The sequence below is a fragment of the Nicotiana attenuata genome, chromosome 8 (assembly GCF_001879085.1).
Source record: "Nicotiana attenuata strain UT chromosome 8, NIATTr2, whole genome shotgun sequence".
Classification (NCBI taxonomy): Eukaryota; Viridiplantae; Streptophyta; class Magnoliopsida; order Solanales; family Solanaceae; genus Nicotiana; species Nicotiana attenuata.
Window position 1 is genome coordinate 1596680 of NC_031996.1, and position 22917 is coordinate 1619596.

General features: G+C 40.8%; 1 protein-coding gene across 1 annotated transcript; it reads left to right on the forward strand.

Annotated features, from left to right (window-relative positions):
• Window positions 2551–5984, forward strand: LOC109230725 (extensin-2-like). Its single transcript, XM_019396132.1, has 3 exons — window positions 2551–3952; window positions 4163–5541; window positions 5651–5984. Exons 1-2 carry the CDS (start codon window positions 2662–2664, stop codon window positions 5500–5502), a joined length of 2631 nt encoding a protein of 876 aa, XP_019251677.1. The 5' UTR covers window positions 2551–2661; the 3' UTR covers window positions 5503–5541; window positions 5651–5984.

A 22917-nucleotide genomic window follows, 5' to 3' on the forward strand; every position in this document is an offset into this window, starting at 1 on the left:
AAAAATTCCTTAAACACTGTATATTTATATAAGTTAAACTCATTATGAAATCACATGGTAATGAGGCATTTTTCATCACTATTTAGCAACTCGATCACGTTAGTTACCTTAAAATAGGGCTTTAAAAACTCATTTAGTCTCTCACAAACAATTATTCTCTTATTTAAGATAGGAGTTTTGGCCAAAAAAAAAAAAAGAACTAAGAGATGAATTTAAGTAATTGGAATTGGTGCTTCTGACACGGTTTTAACTGGCATTTGAAATATACTAAAACTAATAGCCGCCTTTCACATTTCACAAGCTGTAATTTTCTTTATTTAGTATCGCAAATTGCAGTGAGAGTTCAATTTAAATAAAATGCTCATTTCCAGTTGGCAACAAGTAATTTCTTTAGCCATCACTTGTGATCCGAAAGCAAAAATTTCCATGTAGTTTGAAAAAATAAGTACTACTTAAAAATACTTTAAAAAAAAACAGAAATTAGCGATGAACAAATTCTGTAGCTAAATAGTAAAATTCGTCGCTAATCCTACTTAGCAACGAATTAGCAGCATATTATCAAAAGATTTTGTTAGCTACGAGTGATTTAGCGACGAAGTTCGTAACTAATTCCAGTTTTTTACTTAGCTTGATGAAAATGAAGAAGGAAAAAAAAATTATATTACAAGAAAACTTGCACTGTTTAATTTTCTTTCTTCAAATCCAAATTGATAGCACGCGTGGAGGTCGAGAATAAGGTAGAAGGCTAGGTTGTCGAGTATTTTCCTTATTCGTACCAATAGTAGTAGTGTTAGTCTTGTATTTTCTTATTCATAGTCTATAACTATTTGCTATTTCTTTTGCTTCAGTTTTCATGTTAGATTGTTGGTGTTACTACTTGCTGTTATGGTTTCTTTTTTCATCTTTCCTTGAGCCAAAGGTTTACAGAAAATAATCTCTTTACCTTTTCAAGCGAGGGCGTTTTGAGCGCCCTGCTAGACATAGGGTTTTAATAAAACTTAGATTTTACCACGAAATTTGTTATGAAATGTGCTAGAAATCATATATTATTGATCCTTAGGTTGAAAAATTCCGGAATCCGAGCACGTGGGCCCGGGGTCGGATTTTAGGAAATTTGTGTTTAACGGTGGGAAATTGCGTAAATAGTTAGAAAAAGATCTTGTAAGCTTATATTGACTAGTTCCTACCTTGTTTATCTAGTTTTGAATCGTTCGGCTCCAATTTGAGGGTTCGGGCCCATTCTTGGTATTGGAAGTGTACATTGGAGCGAGGTGAGTCTCCTATCTAAGCTTGTAAGAGGGAATTGTCCCCATAGGTATAATAATTGACTAATTCGTCACTAAATGTGGGGGCTACGCACGCGCTTGGTGATGAGGGCCTGTGCGTAGCTATTATTATGCTTAAGTCCGGGTAGTCTAGGACCCTAAAGAATGCTTTATGTGATGTTCTTGTGACTCTATGATTAATTCGAGACTTCTGTAATCTTGTTGAATATGGTAAGTGGATTTAATAAGTGGAACACTATATTATGACCTTTTAAAAGAGGATAAACTGATATTTTGTGAGTACTTGCTCTATGATGTTTGATCTTATCTGCCTATTGATGTGTTTAAATATATTTGACCGCGTCGCATGTATGATTCGCGAGCGGGGTAATAGATGCATCTATGGTTCGCGCCGTTCGACCCTCCGGCAATGCACACTTTAATTTTATGTTGGATCGGGCCGTACGACCTCGGCACTACTTGCGTATGCTTGTTGACTGGTATATTGCTGTGGATGGAACCTTGTTACATGCCTTGAAATGTAATTGGCTAACTGTGAAATCACCTAGTTAAGGACTTGTTGCTTCATGCTATAAACTGTTATTTATTTTACTATCCATGTTTAGCGTATCACCCATCATGTTATTTGACCCTAGTAAGTGTCATGTCGACCTCTCGTCTCTACTTCTTCGAGATTAGACTGTTCATATAAAAATTGATAGTGTATATAGGTTAAAAACTATGTATATATGTGTATATTAAACATTGAACACTCTTCGCGAAATTCCTGGTTTCCTTACTGAATCTCAAGGTAGGGGTAAAGTTTTCGTACACACTGCCCCACCAGACTTCATTTATGAGATTACACCGAATTTTTTGTTGTTGTAAATGGAAAGTCAACCACATTACTCTACTAGCTAGGGCTGTAATCTGTATAAAGAAATAACGAGGAAACAAACAAAACAACCAATAATTGTATGATATCTCAGTGTTCATGAAAACTAATAATATGGCAAGAGAGTGGAAATATTAAAAAATAACAATCACTTTGCTTTATCCATTTTCTGTGTAGCAGGTAATAACTACTTGTTAAAAAGATACTATAGAAATATTCAAAGTGATCCAGAAATGGACTTTAATTAATAAGATGATAATTTGTAGATCCAGCTGTTAAGAATTGTTAATAATTTTTAGTCTTTGAATATCAATCAGACAAATTGAATTGGTCCTTTAAACAGCTCTTTATCCCCTAGGAATGTTACTATAAATACATTGGCCACTGTATCCCTTAAAGGCATCACTTCTCCACATTATTTCCTTTCTTCTACCCCTTCAAAGTTTTTTGGAGATTTCACTAGCCATATTCGAGAGGCTAGTGCAGGAATTTTCCGGCGAAATGAGACGGTTTCACGGTGGCGGCCCCGCCAAGGGTCGTCGATATTTGCCGCAAATCTTAGTAGCATTGGCCATATTGGCGGTTGCTAATGTAGTGTCAGCAGATCCTTATATATACTCTTCTCCACCACCTCCAGCATACGAGTACAAGTCACCACCACCTCCATCTCCTTCTCCGCCACCACCTTATGTGTATAAATCTCCACCTCCCCCATCACCTTCTTCCCCGCCACCATATGTTTATAAATCACCTCCACCTCCTTCTCCATCACCACCTCCACCATATGTGTATAAGTCTCCTCCACCCCCATCACCTTCACCCCCACCGCCTTATGTGTATAAATCACCACCTCCTCCTTCGCCATCTCCCCCGCCCCCGTATGTGTACAAATCTCCTCCTCCACCATCACCTTCACCACCACCTCCATATTATTATAAGCCGCCACCTCCACCTTCACCATCACCTCCACCACCATATTATTATAAATCTCCGCCGCCACCCTCGCCATCACCACCTCCACCATACTATTATAAGTCTCCACCGCCACCTTCTTCTTCACCTCCTCCACCATACTACTATAAATCTCCACCACCTCCTTCACCTTCACCTCCGCCACATTATTATTACAAGTCTCCGCCTCCTCCATCACCATCACCACCACCACCATACTATTACAAGTCCCCACCACCACCTGCTAAGTCAACTCCTCCCCCATACTACTACAGTTCTCCACCACCACCACTAAAGTCTCCTCCTCCACCATATTATTATTCCTCACCACCACCACTAAAGAGATCACCTCCGCCACCATATCACTATACTTCCCCACCACCACAAGTTAAGTCTCCTCCTCCACCATATTATTATTCCTCACCACCACCTCCTAAGAAATCACCTCCTCCCCCATATCATTATAGTTCCCCACCACCACCAGTTAACTCTCCTCCTCCACCGTATTACTATTCCTCACCACCACCGTCCAAGAAATCACCTCCTCCGCCTTATTACTACTCTTCTCCACCACCACCAAAGAAATCACCACCGCCACCATATCACTACACTTCCCCATCACCACCAGTAAAGTCACCTCCAACTCCATACTACTACACCTCCCCACCACCTCCAAAGAAGTCCTCTCCCCCACCATACTATTACACTTCATCGTCACCACCTACTCATTACTCTCCTCCACGTCATCATTTGGTGGTAAAGGTAGTCGGAAAGGTCTACTGTTTTAGATGCTATGATTCAAAATACCCAGAAAAGTCTCATGGCAAGAAACACCTGAAAGGTACAGTCTTTATACGACACCCTCTCTCTTTATTTACTTTTAACTTATCATCAAAAATTTATTTAGCTATATATTTTCCTTTTTGTTGCTTTACTAATAAAAAGGAATAAGAATAATTAAGTAAAGTTAGAAAAAAAATAGTTTTTATCATGTGAGCAGCTCAATTATTTTAGTGTTAATTAATATATTATTTTTTTTCACATGAATTAGGTGCTGTTGTTAAGGTAACTTGTAAGGCCGGTGACAAGAAAATTGTGAGTTACGGTACCACAAAGATCAATGGCAAATTCAGCATTACTGTTAAAGGATTTGAATATGCTAAATATGGAGGAAAAGCTTGCAAGGCTAAACTACACAATGCTCCAAAAGATTCAAAGTGTGACATTCCTACAAACCTTCATTGGGGAGTAAAGGGCGCTAACCTTAAAGTGAAGTCAAAGAACCATTATGAAGTTGTACTCTATGCAAAACCATTTGCATATGGCTCTAAGACACCTTATGCAAAATGCACAAAACCTAAGCCTACACCTACTCCATACTACTATAAATCTCCTCCACCTTCATCACCGACTTATATTTATAAGTCACCACCTCCTCCATCACCAACATATGTTTACAAGTCACCACCTCCCCCAACCCCGATATATGTTTACAAATCTCCGCCGCCACCAACTAAGTCTTCACCATCTCCTTATTACTACAAGTCTCCACCTCCACCATCACCAAAACCTGCTCCTGTATACTATTATAAATCACCACCACCTCCATCACCATCACCTCCACCTTCTTACTATTATAAATCTCCTCCACCACCATCATCTTCTCCTCCTCCTCCATATTACTACAAGTCGCCACCACCCCCATCACCATCGCCTCCACCACCATACTACTATAAGTCACCACCACCGCCATCCCCATCACCACCCCCGCCCTATTATTACAAGTCTCCACCTCCACCATTACCAAAATCTGCACCTGTGTACTATTATAAATCACCACCACCCCCGTCACCATCGCCTCCACCTCCTTACTATTACAAATCTCCTCCACCACCATCGCTTTCTCCTCCTCCTCCATATTACTACAAGTCGCCACCACCCCCATCACCATCACCTCCACCACCGTACTACTATAAGTCACCACCACCACCATCCCCATCACCACCCCCACCCTATTATTACAAGTCTGCTCCTCCACCATCCCCGTCACCACCCCCGCCCTATTACTATAAGTCTCCTCCTCCACCGGTTCCGTCATCACCCCCGCCCTATTACTACAAGTCTCCTCCACCACCATCACCATCTCCTCCACCACCCTATTACTACAAGTCTCCACCACCACCATCTCCATCACCGCCACCACCCTATTACTACAAGTCTCCTCCTCCACCATCGCCTTCTCCTCCACCTCCATACTATTACCACTCTCCACCTCCACCAGTAAAGTCTCCTCCTCCTCCCTATTACTACAACTCACCTCCTCCGCCAGTGAAATCACCTCTTCCACCAGTATACATTTATACTTCTCCACCACCTCCAATCCACTACTAAGTATTTCTAAGAGCTCAGCCATTCTCCACAATCAATCAAGTGAGTAGCTGTTTGAATTGTGTATTCTTTTTTGCCATATGAAATCAACTTTTTATTTTTCTTTTCTTTGAATTATGTTCTGATCTTCTATTTCCTTGTTTCTTTTCAGATTTTAGTTTGAAGCACTAAATAAATGCCGGCTTCTTGAGGAAAAGATTCAAACATCAAATGATGCAAAGCAATTAGTTTATGGAATAAGATATTCAACTTTTCAATTGAAGGATTGATTCTTATTGCACATTGTTCTCTAGTGCATTCACGGGGACAAGGCTACAATGATTTTGATTCTTCATATATAGAGTTTGTTTTTTAGTAATTTATTGTTGTATTGAGGATGTCCTCATTTTATTCATTTCCAATTAGTTATTGCAAGTTGTTTTCTTGTAATACCTTAAGTGTACTTTGTGCACAAATCAATAAGAAGATCAATTTCGTTATATTCACTGCTTTTCTTTTTCTTTTCTTTTTGCCTTTCCCCCCTCTGTAAACGTGTTACAAACAAATTGGTCTTATATATCCTTATAAATAAACAATATAACGCCCCAATTTTGAATAAGATATTATGTACATTAATTGACTATCTTTACTTAAAAAACATATATATTATTTAGATATTTTTATCTTTTTCTTAAGTTTAAGCTTTTATATTATTAAAAAGTTTTTTTCGTTTAAATAATTAATTTTATTATTTAATTTATATGTATATTGGTAGCAAGTTCATTAGCAATTTTAGAAAGATTAAATTAGTTGGGCTAATGTGAAAGGTTAGAAATATATCTTGGAGCTAATATATAATTTGAGAGAGTTATATGGTTCTCCCATATTCTAATAAGGTGGGGATTGAATATGTCTTAAGTTCTCCGATTAGAAATTTTTTGGTGTAAATATCCTGAGTTTTCAACACTTGTTAGAAACCATTGGTATGTAGTAGACTACTGTAGTGCCGGTAAAAACTTTGTGGATAGTATTAAGCCTTGGAAGGATAAGACTTTTGGTGACATAATGGGGAAGAAAAGAAAAATTCTAGCAAGGCTTCAAGGAATTCAAAAGTCTAGTAATTATATCCATAGTGACTTCTTTCAGATATTAGAATATAATGTAAAGAAGGATTACAATGACATCCTTAAAATAGAGGAGGATTACTGAAAAATGAGATCTAGGATAATGTGGCTTAATGAAGGAGATGCTAACACTAGATTTTTCCACATATCAACACCAAACAAATAAAGGAGAAACAAAATAACCTACTTTAAAGATGATGCTGGAAATTGGCTTAACGAACACTACTTGATCATGTCACACGTTTTAAATTACTTTACTGATATTTTTACCACCTCTCATTCTTCTACAAATTGGAATAGTATAGTAACAAGTCATCCTAGTCATCATAAATTAGACCTTACTAATCTAGGCAATCCTTTATCCGATAGTGAAATCAAGAGGGCAACTTTTTCATTTAAACCTTTCAAAGCCCCGGGGCCAGATGGCCACCACCCTTTTTTCTTCCAAAAATATTGGAGCATCATAGGGCAATCTGTCAAGAATCTTTGTCATGATATTTTTAAAAATCAAGAATTCCTAGAGACTTAAACAAAACCTACCTTTGCCTTATCCCAAAAATGCCTAATGCCAATGACATCAAGAACTTTAGACCTATTGGCCTTTGTAATACTATTTACAAAATAATTACCAAAATTCTTGCAAATCATCTCAAACCTTTCTAGAGAAAATTATTAGTCCTTCCGAGACTAGTTTCATGAAGCATAGAAGAGCCTCAGATAGTGCAATCATTATCCAGAAACTAGTTTCCAACCTGAAAAAATTAAAAGGTAAACAAGGTCACAATATCTTGAAAAGGCGTTTGATCGTTTAGAATGATCCTTTGTATACCGCACTCTTAGATGCTTTAATTTCCCTCCCAAATTCTCCAAGCTTTTACTGAATTGTATTACAACTAACTCTATAGCAATACTAGTTAATGGTTTTATCACAAAATTCTTCGAACCAAGTCGAGGGATAAGGAAGGGTGATCATATATCTCCTTATATTTTTATCCTATGTATGGAAGTGTTATCTAGGTATATTAATCACCAAGTAGATATTCATAAATGGGATCCTATCACCACAGGAAGAAAGAGCCCAAATTTTTCTCACTTGTTTTTTACAGATGACCTGACATTAATGGCTAAAGCAAATAACAAATTATGCCAAGCCATTAAAACAAGTCTAGATTATTTTTGTAAACTATCAGGATAAAGCATAAACCCTTCAACATCAAAAATAGTTTTTTCAAAAAACTGCCTACCTCACATGATCAATGATATTACGCATAGTCTAGGTGTTAAAAAGAGTGAGACTTTGGTACCTACTTAGGATTCCCAATATTAAATAAAAATCCAAGACCGGCAGATTATCAATTCATAATTGATAAAATTAGGGCAAAACTAGCTTCCTGGAAAATGAGATTTATTATTATAGCGGGAAGAACTACTCTAACTCAATCGTGCCTAAATACAATACCAAACCACTTATGCAATATACCCTACTACCAAGGAAAACCCTTAAAAATATTGATAAAATCCTTTTATATGGGGAACTACCATAGAAAAGAAAAAAATTTATCTATTAAAATGGTCAAATATTTTCAAACTAAAATCCAATTGGGGCCTAGTCATTTGCAGTGCCAGTGCATAAAATATGTGCATCGTAGCTGGCCTAGTATGGAGAATTCTTACTAATGCTACAACTCCCTGGGTAATACTTATTATCACCTCGTGTGGTATTAGTACAACTAAGTCCAAGCAATCCTTCATTTGGAGAGGCATCCTAATGGGGTGGGAGATTGTAACGACTCGACCGATCGTTTTGAGAGTTATAGCCCCGATCCCCTAATTACTGCTTCCCTTGTATCTATTTCTACTTTTGTGACTTTTCGGGAGGTTTCATTTTGGTTTTTGGAGTGTTTCGGGACACTTAGTCCCTAAACGGAGGCTTAAGTCTTACGATTTGGACTGTAGTTGGAACTGTGTAAAGACGACTCCGGAATGGAGTACCGCCAATTCCGTTAGCTCCGTTGGGTGATTTTGGGATTAGGGGCATGTCCGGATTGTATTTTTGAGGTCTGTAGCTTATTTAGGCTTGAAATGGCGAAAGTCAAATTTTTGAAGATTTTGACCGGTGGTGGACTTTTGGATATCGGGGCCAATTCCATTCCGCGAATTGAGTAGGTCTGTAATGTTAAATATGAATTGTGTGCAAAATTTGAGATTATTCGGACGTGATTTGATAGGTTTCGGCATTGGTTGGGAAAATTTGAAGTTTCAAGTTCATTAAGTTTGAATTGGAAGGTGATTCGTATTTTTAGCGTTGTTTGATGTGATTTGAGGGCTCGACTAAGTTCATACGGTTATTTAGGACTTGTTGTAATGTTTTGTTGAGGTCCCGGAGGCCTCGAGTGTGTTTCGGATGCCCAACGGACCGATTTTTGGACTTAGGAGGTTGCTGAAGTTTTCTGGTGTATGAGTTCTGGTTTCTTCATACGCGATCGGGTGGGGTGATCCGCGATTGCGTAAGCTAGCTGGGCGAGATGATGGGTTTGTTCTTCGCGTTTGCGGACAGGAGCATGCGAACGCGTAGTGGTGTGAGGTGGTACTTCGCGAACGCGTAGCCAAGGTCGCGTTCGCGTAGTATTCAGTGGACCAAGCTGGGCCACGCACTTTGCTCATCGCGAACGCGTTGGGTTATTCGCGATCACGTAAGTATGAGATTCAGAGCATCGCGTTCGCGTAGAGTTATATTCTAGGGCAGCAAAGTTGAGCTTTGCGATCGCGAGGCTATTTCCACGATCGCGATTAAGGAATCACTGGGCAGTATTAAACATTTCAAAAATGAGAGTTTGGCCATTTTTATTAAAACTTGAGTTTGGGAGCTCAGATTTGGATGAGATTTTGAGGGATTTTCAGAGATATCAATTGGGTAATGATTCTACACTTGATTTTGGTTATAACCCACTCATCTATCATTAATTTTATTTTTTAATTTCGTATTTGGGATAAAAATTTGGGAAACATTTGAGAAAAGTGTTTAGGCCGAATTTTTGGATTTTGATCGAGATTTTTGTACCGAATTCGAGTAATTTTGGTACGAGTGAACTCGTGAATGAATGGGTGTTCATATTTTGTGACTTTTACGCGATTCTGAGATGTGGGCCCAGGGAGGCTTTTTCGGCAATTTTTCCAATTTCTTGCTTTATCTTTGATTTCATTAGCTAGATTAGTTCCTTAGAGTTATATTTATATTATGTAATTGATGTTGGCTGGATTTGGGCCATTCAGAGTCGGATATTCGTGGGAAGAGCATTGTTACGGATTGATTTGAGCTTGGTTTGAGGTAAGTGGCTTGCCTAACCTTGTGTGGGGGAACTCCTCTTAGGATTTGGTACTGTTTGATATGTTGAGCATTGTGTACGTGAAGTGACGAGTGCGTACACGGGCTAATTGTTGTAAAACTCCATTTTTCACTAAGTAATAACATGTTTCTCTTTATTTGAACTACACTAGCATATGTAACTATCTGGTTTAGTTTAAAATAACATGTCTACGTGTCTTAATTGCCTATTTGAACTCTATAGAGCATGTTTAGTAAATTTCCTATATTTCCTTGACTTGAACTTAGTCTAAACTGTAGGTTTTCTTACAGTAATTGTTATTTCTGTTGGTTGAGCTGCATATTTACCTTGGAGCTACGGAACAGTATTCCGGGAGATCCCCCTGTACTGCATATTTACTTTGGGACTACAGAATGATATTCCGGTAGATCCCCCTGTTCTGCATATTTACTTTGAGACTACGGAACGGTACTCCGGAAGATCCCCCTGCACATTTACGTTTGGGACTACGAGATGGTATCTCGTGAGATCCCCTATTGTTATCTCTGTGTACTGAGCTGTTACCTTTCTATGATTCTTCATTCTTGTTAAATTTTAGCCTTATTTTACCGCGATATTTCATTCTGCCTTGTTTTTATTATATATATACCAGTAGGGCCCTGACCTGATCTCGTCACTACTCGACCGAGGTTAGTCTTGGCATTTACTAAGTACCTTTGTGGTGTACTCATGCCCTTCCCTGCATATGTTTTTCATGTGCAGATCCAGGTACCGCTTATCAGCCGTATTATTAGTGAGTCGAGGCAGCTTTGGAGACTTCAAGGTATATCTGCAGCGTCCGCACACCTCGGAGTCCCTTTCTATTCTTCCCCATGTCAAACACTTCCTGTATTTTTCTTTCGTTAGACTCTGGAGTATAGAGATACTATTTTTCTTTCTGTAGTTTGTGACTCATGATATTCCGAATTTTGGGAAAACTGTGTACGTCTAGTGTTTGGTTGTTGTACATGCCGAGCGGCATTATTATTGGTCATTCAGTATATGTGCAGTTAGTAGTTTATTTTGTTTCTATTGTTGGTATTTTCCATAATTTGTTAGGCTTACCTAGTCGTAGAGACTAAATGCTGTCACAACATGTCTCGGAGGGATGTTTGGGTCGTGACAAGTTGGTACCAGAGCACTAGGTTCACAAGAGTCGTGAGTCACAAGCCGGTTTATTAGAATCTCACAGATCAATACGGAGACGTCTGTACTTATCTTCGGGAGGCTATGGAACTGTTAGGAAAATTTCACTTCATTTGATTCCCTGTCATGCGAAATTATTGACTTCGAAATTCTAAACTTCTGTCTTCTATTCTCTCACAGATGGTGAGGACACGTGCAGTCGGAGATGACCAGGCACCCACGCCCCCCGCTAGAGTTGCCAGAAGCCGGGGCCGGGGTAGAGGCCGAGGACACCCACGTGGTGCAGCTAGAGCACCCGAGCGAGTTGCTACAAAGGAGCCACCAGTAGCTCCAGTCGAAGAACTAGCACCCGAGACGCCTACTATTACTACACCAGCTCTTTAGGAGACCCTTGCACAGTTCCTGAGCATGTTCGGTACTTTAGCTCAGGCAGGGTTGATTCCACTTGCTCCAGCCACATCTTAGGCCAGGGCAGGAGCACGGACTCCCACCGCCTGCACCCCAGAGCAGCGGGTGCAAGTTGATCAGATTCCATAGGTCATATCGGTGCCACCTGTAGCCTAGTTCAGCCCGAGGGTAGGCGTAGGCTCGAGAGGTACCAGAAGTACCACCCTCCTACTTTTGTCTAGCGTTAGAGGTTGCTCAAGGATTTCAGGAGGGGTGCCACCGTATCCTTCGTACTATGGGCATAGCAGAGTCGAGTGGGGTTTCTTTTGTATTTCATCTTCGTGGAGCAGCCTATCAGTGGTGGCGTGCTTAGGAGTTGGGCTGTCCGACTGAGGCAACTTCCCTTACATGGACTCAGTTCTCGGACATATTTTTAAGTGACTATGTCCCTCAGAGCCTCGGGGACGCATGGCGCGCGGAGTTTGAGCAGTTGCGCCAGGGTGCTATGACTATCTCAGAGTATGCAATCCATTTTAGTGACTTGGCTAGACATGCACCGGCCTTGGTTTCTACAGTTCGAGAGAGGGTCCGTCGATTTATTGAGGGGATCCATCCCAGCATCAGGACTAGCATGACCCAGGAGTTAAAGATGGATATCTCGTATCAGTAGGTTGTGAGTATTGCCAGGAGAGTGGAGGGCATGTTTGCTCGGGAGATAGAGGAGAGAAAGGCCAAGAGGTCTTAAGAGTCTAGCCATTATTCTGGTGCTCGTGCCCCAGCTGCAGTTCGACATGGTAGGGGTTATGTGAGTCGCCCCGTTCTTTCAGCTCTTCCAGCCGCCAGTGGTGTTTCAGCCCCTTCTAGGCCTCAGGACCCTTATTATGTACCTCCAGTATCTAGTGTGCCTCCTGCACGGAGTGCTCTTAGTGGTCAGACCAGCAGACCTGGCCCGAGCCAACCACATCAGCCACGCCCTCCTAGAGCTTGTTTTGAGTGTGGCGACACTCGCCATATGGTGAGGGATTGCTCTAGACTTAGGAGGGGTGCACCTCCACAGACTTCTCAGCCACAGTATGCTCTACCGGGTCCTCAGGCCATGATTCCAGCACCAGCTACTACTCAACCTGCTCAGCCAGCTCGAGGTGGAGGTCGAGGAGGTAGAGGTCGCCCTAGAGGGGGAGGCCAGGCCAGATACTATACCTTTTCCGCTCGTACAGAGGCATTTGCTTCAAATTATGTAATTATAAGTATTGTTTCGGTTTGTCATAGAGATGCATCGGTTCTATTCGATCCAGGCTCCACTTATTCCTATGTGTCATATTATTTTGCCCCGCATTAGGGTGTATCTCGGGATTCTTTGAGTTCCCCTATTTATGTGTCTACTTCTGTGGGAGATTCTCTTGTTGTGGACGGCATGTATCGGTCGTGTTTGATTAATATTAGTGGTTTTGAGACCAGACACGATTTATTATTGCTTAGTATGGTAGACTTTGATGTTATCTTGGGCATAGGTTGGTTGTCTCCCCATTATGCTTCTTAATTTTCGTGCCAAGACCGTGACGCTGGCTATGCCTGGTTTACCGCGATTAGAGTGGAATGGTACCTTAGATTACACTCCCAGCAGAGTTATTTCATTTCTTAAAGCTCAACGAAGTGTTGAGAACGGGTGTGACGCGTATCTAGCCTTTGTAAGTTGTCAGTATTGATACCCCTACAGTTGGGTCAGTCCCAGTAGTGAGAGATTTCCCTGATGTGTTCCCAGCTACTCTTCCGGGCATGCCGCCTGACAGAGATATTGATTTCGACATTGATTTGTTGCCGGGCACTCAGCCCATCTCTATTCCTCCTTATCATATGGCCCCTCCTGAGTTGAAGGAGTTGAAGGAACAGTTTCAAGAATTTCTTGATAAGGGCTTCATTAGGCCCAGTGTGTCACCTTGGGGTGCTCATGTCTTGTTTGTGAAGAAAAATGATAGTTCTATGCATATGTGCATTGGTTATCGCCAGTTGAACAAAGTTACAGTGATGAACCAGTATCCTTTGCCTCGTATTGATGACCTATTTGATCAGTTACAGGGTGCCCGAGTGTTTTCCAAGATTGATTTGCGTTCAGGTTATCATCAGTTGAAGATTTGGGAGCCAGATATCCCGAAGACTGCTTTCAGGACTCGGTATGGTCATTACGAGTTCCTTGTGATGTCGTTTGGGCTGACCAACGCTCGAGAATCTTTTATGCATTTGATCCATAGTGTATTTCGACCCTATCTTGACTCATTCATCATTGTCTTTATTGCGACATTCTGGTGTACTCCCGAAGTCGGGAGGATCATGAGCATCACCTAAAGACTGTGCTTCAGACCATGAGAGAGCAGAAATTATATGTGAAGTTCTCAAAATGTGAGTTCTGGTTGGATTCATTGGCATTTTTGGGTCACGTAGTGTCGAGTTAAGGGATCAAGGTGGATCCGAAGAAGGTGGAGGCAGTGCAGAGTTGGCCCCGACCGTCCTCAACTATAGAGATCCGGAGCTTTCTTGGTTTGGCAGGTTATTACCATCGATTTGTTGAGGGATTCTCATCTATTGCAGCACATATGACCAGGCTGACCCAGAAGGGTGCTCCGTTCAAGTGGACAGAGGAGTGTGAGGAGAGCTTTCAAAAGCTCAAGACAACTTTGACTACAGCCCTAGTATTGGTATTGCCTACAGGTTTGGGGTCCTATACTGTTTATTGTGATGCGTCGCGAGTTGGCCTCGGCGCGATGTTGATGCAGGACAATAGGGTGATTGCCTACGCGTCCAAACAGCTGAAGCTGCATGAAAAGGACTATCCTGTCCACGACCTCGAGTTAGCAGCTATTGTTCATGCCTTGAAGATTTGGAGGCACTATTTGTACGGTGTACCTTGTGAGATCTATACTTATCACCGGAGTTTGTTGCATCTGTTCAAGTAGAAGGATCATAACTTGCATCAGTGGAGGTGGTTAGTGCTTCTTAAGGATTATGATATCACTATTCTGTACCATCCCGGGAATGCCAATGTGGTGGCCGATTCCTTGAGTCGCAGGGCGGGGAGTTTGGGGAGCTTAGCATATTTGCCAGCAGCAGAGAGGCCATTGGCACTAGATGTTTAGGCCTTAGCCAACCAGTTTGTTAGATTGGATATTTCTGAGCCGAGTCGAGTTTTGGCTTGTGTGGTCTCCCAGTCTTCTCTTTATGATCGTATCAGGGAGCGTCAGTATGATGACCCCCATATGCTTGTTCTTAAGGACACGGTTCAGCACGGTGATACTAAGGAGGTCACTATTGGGGATGATGGTGCATTGAGGATGCAGGGCAAGCTATGTGTGCCCAATATAGATGGATTACGTGAGTTGATTCTTTAGGAGGCTCACAGCTCACGGTACTCCATTCACCCGGGTGCCACGAAGATGTATCAAGACTTGAGGCAGCATTATTGGTGGCGTAGAATGAAGAAGTACATAGTGGAATATGTATCTCGGTGTCTAAATTGCCAGGAGGTGAAGTATGAACATCAGCGGCCGGGTGATTTGCTTCAGAAGTTAGAGATTCCGTAGTGGAAATGGGAGCGGATCACTATGGATTTCGTTGTTGGACTCCCACGGACTCAGCGAAAGTTTGATGCAATTTGGGTGATTGTGGATAGGCTGACCAAGTCAGCTCATTTCCTTCCTGTGATGACTACTTATTCCTCCGAGCAGCTGGGTCGAGTTTATATCCGCGAGATTATCAGACTTCATGGAGTGCCAGTATCTATCATCTCTGACCGAGGTGCACAGTTTACATCATGGTTCTGGAGGGCTGTACAACATGAGTTGGGTACTCGGGTGGAGTTGAGCACAACATTTCACCGCTAGATAGACGGACAGTCCGAGCGCACTATTCAAATTTTGGAGGATATGCTCCGTGCATGTGTGATGCAGTTTGGGGGTTCTTGGGATCCGTTCTTACCCCTTGCGTAGTTTTCCTACAATAACAATTATCAGTCCAGCATTCAGATGGTACCGTATGTGGCTCTGTATTGTAGGCGGTGTCGGTCTCTAGTGGGTTGGTTCGAGTCGGGAGAGTCCAGATTATTGGGTACGGACTTGGTTCAGAATGCCTTGGAGAACGTTAAGGTGATTCGGGATAGACTTCGCACAGCCCAGTCCATACATAAGAGTTATGCAGATCGGAAGGTTCGCGATGTTGCATTCATGATTGGGAGAGCGGGTCTTGCTTCGGGTTTCGCCTATGAAAGGCGTCATGAGGTTCGAAAAGAAGGGAAAGTTGAGCCCAAGGTTCATTGGTTCATTTGAGGTGTTGCTACGAGTTGGGGAGGTTGCTTATGATCTTGCCTTGCCTCCCAATCTAGAAAGAGTTCATCTGGTATTCCATATTTCTATGCTCCGGAAGTATCATGGTGATCCGTCTCACGTGTTGGATTTCAGCTCAGTCCAATTGGACAAGGATCTATCTTATGTTGAGGAGCCAGTGGCTATTTCTGACAGGCAGGTTCGAAAGCTGAGGTCAAAGAACATTGCATCAGTGAAGGTTCAGTGGAGCGTCAACCGGTCGAGGAGGCGACTTGGAGACCGAGCAGGATATGCGCAGATGTTATCCTCATCTTTTCACCACTTCAGGTATGTCTCTATGCGCGTTCGAGGAAGAATGATTGTTTTAAGAGGGGGATGATGTAACGACTCGGTCGGTCGTTTTAAGAGTTATAACCCCGATCCCCTAATTACTTCTTCCCTCGTATCTATTTCTGCTATTGTGACTTGCCGGGAGGTTTCTTTCTGGTTTTTGGAGTGTTTTGGGACACTTAGTCCCTAAACGGAGGCTTAAATCTTAGGATTTGAACCGTAGTCGAAACTATGTGAAGATTTCTCCGGAATGGAGTTTCGTCGATTCCGCTAGCTCCTTTGGGTGATTTTGGGCTTAAGGGCGTGTCCGAATTGTAATTTGGAGGTCTGTAGCTTATGTAGGCTAATGGCGAAAGTTGAATTTTTGAAGATTTTGACCGGAGGTGGACTTTTTGATATCGGGGTCGGATTTTGATTCCGGAAATTGGAGTAGGTCTGTAATGTTTAATATGACTTGTGTGCAAAATTTTAGGCCATTCGTACGTGATTTGATAGGCTTCGGCATCGGTTGGGGAAATTTGAAGTTTCAAGTTAATTAAGTTTGATTATGAGGGTGATTCATGTTTTTAGCGTTGTTTGATGTGATTAGAGGTCTCGACTAAGTTCGTATGGTGATTTAGGACTTGTTAGAATGTTTGGTTTAGGTCCCGGGGGTCTCGGGTGTGTTTCGGATGCCCAACGGATCGATAATTGGACTTAGGAGGTTGTTGAAGTTTTCTGGTGTCTGAGTTCTGGTTTCCTTATACGTTATCGCGTGGGGTGATCCGCGATCGCGTAAGCTAGCTGGACGAGAGGATGGGTTTGTTCTTCGCATTTGCGGACAGGAGCATGCGAATGCGTAGTGGTGTGAGGTGGTACTTCGCGAACACATAGCCAAGGTTGCGTTCACGTAGTGTTCAGTGGATCAAGCGGGGCCACGTGCTTTGCTCATCGCGAACGCGTTGGGTTGTTAGGGATCACGTAAGTATGAGAGTTAGAGCATCGCGTTCGCGTGGAGTTTTACGAGTTCGCGTAGCGTTAACTTTTGGGGCAGCAAAGTTGAGCTTTGCGATCGCGAGGCTATTTCCGTGATAGCGTTGGGTTGTTTGGGATCACGTATTTTGCGACTTTTACTCGATTTCGAGACGTGAGCCCGGGGAGGCTTTTTCGGCGATTTTTCCAATTTCTTGCTTTAGCTTCGATTTCATTAGCTAGATTAGTTCCTTGTAGTTATATTTATGTTATGTAATTGAAGTTGGCAAGATTTGGGCCATTCGGAGTCGGATATTCGTGGGAAGAGCATTGTTACAGATTGATTTGAGCTTAGTTCGAGGTAAGTGGCTTGCCTAACCTTGTGTGGGGGAACTCCCCTTAGGATTTGGTACTGTTTGGTATGTGAGCGTCGTGTACGTGAAGTGACGAGTGCGTACACGGGCTAATTGTTGTAAAATTCTATTTTTCACTAAGTAACAACCCGTGTCTCTTTATTTGAACTACACTAGCATATGTGACTATCCTGTTTAGTTTAGAATAACATGTCTACGTGTCTTAATTGCCTATTTGAACTCTGTGCAGCATGTTTAGTGAATTTTCTGTTTTTCCTTGACTTGAACTTAGTCTAAACTGTAGGTATTCTTGCTGTGTACTGAGATGTTACCTTTCTATGATTTCATTCTTGTTAAATTTCAGCCTTATTTTACCGCGATATTTCATTCTCCCTTGTTTTTATTGTATATATACCAGTAGGGCCCTGACCTGATCTCGTCACTACTCAACCGAGGTTAGGCTTGGCACTTACTAGGTACCTTTGTGGTGTACTCATGCCCTTCCCTGCACATGTTTTTCATATGCAGATCTAGGTACCGCTTATCAGCCGCATTATCAGTGAGTCGAGGCAGCTTTGGAGACTTCCAGGTATATCTGCAGCGTCCACACACCTCGGAGTCCCTTTCTATTCTTCCCATGTCAAACACTTCCTGTATTTTTCTTTCGTTAGACTCTGGAGTATAGAGATACTATTTTTCTTTCTGTAGTTTGTGACTCATGATATTTCGGGGTTTGGGAAAACTGTATACGTCTAGTGTTTGGTTGTTGTACATGCCGAGTGGCATTATTATTGGTCATTCAATATCTAGTGCAGTTAGCAGTTTATTTTGTTTCTATTGTTGATATTTTCCATAATTTGTTAGTCTTACCTAGTCGTGGAGACTAAGTGCTGTCACGACATGTCTCGGAGGAATGTTTGGGTCGTGAGAGAGATTTTCTCAAAAGGTATTACATGGTCACCCCACTACCAAACTAATATGAACATATGACATACTAATTGGATTCCCAATATAATAAGCCTTAGGAATTCGGTTGAAGGACCTCTCTCGATTAATGATCACTCCCTAAAAATTAGGGATATATATAGTGATCATAAATGGGATTTCATTAAATTTTCTATTAATGTCCCAAATTACATCAAAGAAAGATTTCTAAGGTTAGAATTCGTACAAAGGGCTCAACCCGTGACATTCCTATATGGTCACTAACAACAAAGGGCTTTTTCACTACAAAGTCTTGTTATAACTTGATTGATCCCCCTTTAAACAGCTAACCAGAGTCAAAATGGATTTGGGAATTAAATTGTCCCAATAAGATAAAATTCTTCTTATGGAAATGCCTACACAATAGGTTACCATGTAGAGCATACCTAGCTAATATAGGTATTAACATAGATCCTATGTGCTCTATTTGTAAAAGAAAAGAAGAAGAATCCATCACTCATATTATCTTTAATTGCAAAACCACCTATCTTTTTTGGGAGAATATGGGATGGCCAGACTTCTATAACCCAACGGGCAACCACTGGCTTCTTCAAATAAAGGAATTTGGTTGCTTACTGAAGGATAATTATATTAATTGGAAGTCTTTCTTTCCGTTTGCCCTCTGGAATATTTGGTTAAATAGAAATAGTGTCACGCCCTTTTTTCTAGCGAAAGCGGGTTTCGTGACAACTCCTTTTGGAATGGGAGATAGAGTGGTAAAGGAGAAGAGTCGCCACCTAACGATTTTTTAAGGTGCCTTAGGGCACCTATTATGCATATAACTCTGTTTGACTAGTCAACGTCACCAAAGATCGGGTAAGGGCTCAAATTATCTCAAAAAGAAGGTGTTAGGCACTATTCGAGGTCCACAACTGTAGGTCCCGACAGAAACTAAGATTATGTGAATTACAATTAAACTAGGTGATCAAATAAACAAAGGGAATTCAGAAGTCAAAGAATTTTATTACAACATGATTAGTACAAGCCTTAGTACGAATACCAGGATACAATTATTTAGATATAATAACTACACATAAAGAGAAAAAGGGGGGGGGGGGGTCCTAAGTTTTTTAGCCTAAAGGATCACCCCATACAACTTAAATAATACTTTGCAACTCCCTTAGAATAGGGAGTTACTCATATTATTCAGCGGGCACAGACTATCATCTCTTGCTACCCGATTACTATGTTAAAGTTGTTACCTAAAAGCGCTCTAATTCAATTCTAAGTCATGCCATATGCGTGCATTACCCGTCCCATACCTATGGTCCAAGAGGTATTGGACCTCTATTTGGGTGGTTCTATACCTCACTTAGGCTGCTCAGAAATGTCAAAACTAGGCTACATACAAAAACACATTGGACTTCACATATAGGCAGTTAAGGCTCAAGTTTGCCTCTACACTTAAGCAACAAATGCACGCAAGACAAATTTCATGCTAGCCAATTCAGAACTAAGAACTTTAAGCCCTATAGACATGATTTCTATGTGACAATGCGTCAAAACATACAAGCAATTTCAGAGGCTGGGCGTTGCTCACAGACGGGATTATATATGCTGATTATAGGGGTTATAGGTTCCCAGTTATTAAATCTGTTATGCCTAGGTGACTCCTGCAGTAAGGTGTAATGAAAAACCATCGAGGAGGAGCTCAGAATTACTTATGCTTACTGACAGCGGCATGAACAAGTAGTAAACGGTATTTTAGAGGTCCATTAGAACGAGCAATTATATCCTATAGGCAGGATCTCTAACAGTTGATGCTTGGCATTCATTTTTATTGTTATACTTAATCCTATAGGCATGATTTCTAGTGAACAGCGTGATATAATAGCATGATAATTCAGATTTTAGTATTAAGGGAAGGGATTAGGGACCCAAAATTCTAGTGTGTTAGAGTTCACAAGGGCCTCAAATGGACGCCGAGCAGTACTCACACTAGGGAGGTTAGTAGTAAGAATCTTGGTAGCCTTGGCTTTCAGCCGTCTTAGAATAAGAAGTTCAGAATATCATAAGTAGCAATTGAGGGAGAATGGATAGTGGTTGAGGGACAGAACTGGGGGTACACTTGTAACCTAAAGTAGAAATAGTTAAGTTGAGCATTCAGAGCAACTAATCAAGCAGGACAGTAGGTTCAGCAGGATTTTCACGCATAGCAAAGTACCACATAGACAGCCCCATATGGAAAAGGTTGGGGGAGAAACAAATTTCCAGGATATACAGAGATTATCGTGTATAGATGCATGATACTAAACCAGTCGAAACCTATAAGGTCCAAATTAAGCTAAGTATACATACTAGTGATATAAGACAGACATGTTAACTCGTATCAAGAAGCAAGACTGCATTGAGACATGATAGGGAGCACAATTTATGACAAGCCACATATGGGAAGGGTCGGGGGAGACACAAGTTTGTAGGCGAAGATTGTCATGCACAGATGCATAATACAAAACAAATTAAAACCTGAGAGATTCAAATTATGCTAAGCATACATCCTAGTGTCATGTTAATTAGTATTTAGACATGATGGGGGTCACACGTTGTGGTAAGACAAATAATCACCAAAAGAACAGGGTATCAAATGAACCAAAGACATAATGGGGGAACATATTAGCATAGAAGCAAGATCATAGTTGATAGAAAAGGTCTTAACAACAAATTAAAACACATTATACATGCAAGACAAACATTGCAGAGCTTCAGAGCAGTGTGAAATAGTGAGCTCATGCCAAATAACACATGTAGGTATTCTGGGATTGAAACAATAGATTAATTAACTAAAGAAGGTCTAAGTTATGCCATAAAACAAAATGGTTCAAAAAGGCAGGGAAAACAAAGTGTTAAAATCTCAGTCAATCACTAATGGGGTATGGGGATCATACTGAGTGACATAATAACAGGGGAACATGTCATAATTAACACAGGAAGTTCTAGCACAATTGTGAAGCATTCATTATAGAGATTAAGGACAAAGCAAGTAGGCATGTTTAGGAACATTCAGGCACCAATACACTAGTTAAACAAACTTAAGAGGGTCAGATTATCCAAGTTAGAGTTAGGCAATCTCAGAACTAGCAGCATTATGAGGAAGTTAAATGCTAAGGAGATTTAGAACAAAGTAAAGTTAACAGAATCGTGCACAAAAGTAATCCAGAGAACATATTAAGCCATTGATTTTAGAGGTGAGAGCACATGTAAATCAAAGACACATAAGGATGAAATTGCAAAAGTCAAGTGGCTTACTAGTTACACGGACAACAATAAAGAATAAACGATCCACAAGAACCTAGAAACCTCGATGCGTCAAAGTTCCCAAGAGCTTCAAAAGAACCCCGGACAATGCTTGCACCAAGAGAAAGTTCGAACAGTAGACTCTCAGTGGCCTGGCTTTCACTCAGCCAGCACAAAACAAGATAATGAAGGAATTAACATAACAAAGCCTCAATTTTTTTGTGAGATAATAGCGATTCCCAATCTGTCTCAAAAGGGAATGGGGAGGGGTTTATATATTGACAGAAATCGAACAAGTAAACAAGGTGAGCTGTAAAATCAAACATAAATAATGAAGTATTAACATGTAGAATAATTAAAAATCGAATTAGGGAAAAAAATAGGTAAACCCTAGTTGATAGAAATCGGAAATTAACCGGAGTCCTAGCTAATCAGACTCATATAGCCTGGATATAGATGAAATATTACCTAAAATCAATGATTCAAGCCATTTTAGTTCGATCTCCAAAGGTCACACTTGCCAAAAACAAACAAGTACTCAAGTAACACCATAAACGGACAACCAGTAGCGAGAGGAGACCAATAAGGTAAGTGAATCAGTGATTGATTCCATCTTAGGTTCAGATTTGGAGAGATTGAGATGCAGCGACTAGGGTTCGTAGGAGAAGAGAGTTGAGAGTGTTTGAGGGCGGCATTTTGGAGGGAATTGGATTAGGGTTAGAGTATGGGGTAATTTAGAAAGGGTTGATTTTTTAGGGGCCGTTGATCTAAAGAATGGGGTTGGGCGGGTCGTTTAAATGGGTTACCGGCCAGGTTATCTTATAAGGGTGATTTGGTTTTGGGCTTGGGGTAATTTGGCTAACTCTGGTCCGAAAGTTGGTTAAAACTGGGCTATTATTTAAATACCCAAAATTTATCAAAATAATTTATAAAAAATACTTAATAAATAAATGAAAAATATTGTTTATGCACTAAAATGATTAAGAATAATAATTTAGCATTATAAAAATATAGAAGGCTATTTTGACACAGATAGTATAGATAAAAAGCAATTATATATGATTATAGGCTATTATTGTAAAATTAGGTAAATAGCTTAAAAATGCAAACATAATTATACGAAATAAAGTAAAAAATATTATGAACCATAAATGAGGATGCAAAAATAGTAATTTTGGATAATTAAGTCATCGTAATATAATTTGAAGGAGTAATTAATAATTATTCAAGTAATTTAAATGCAGGAAAATCA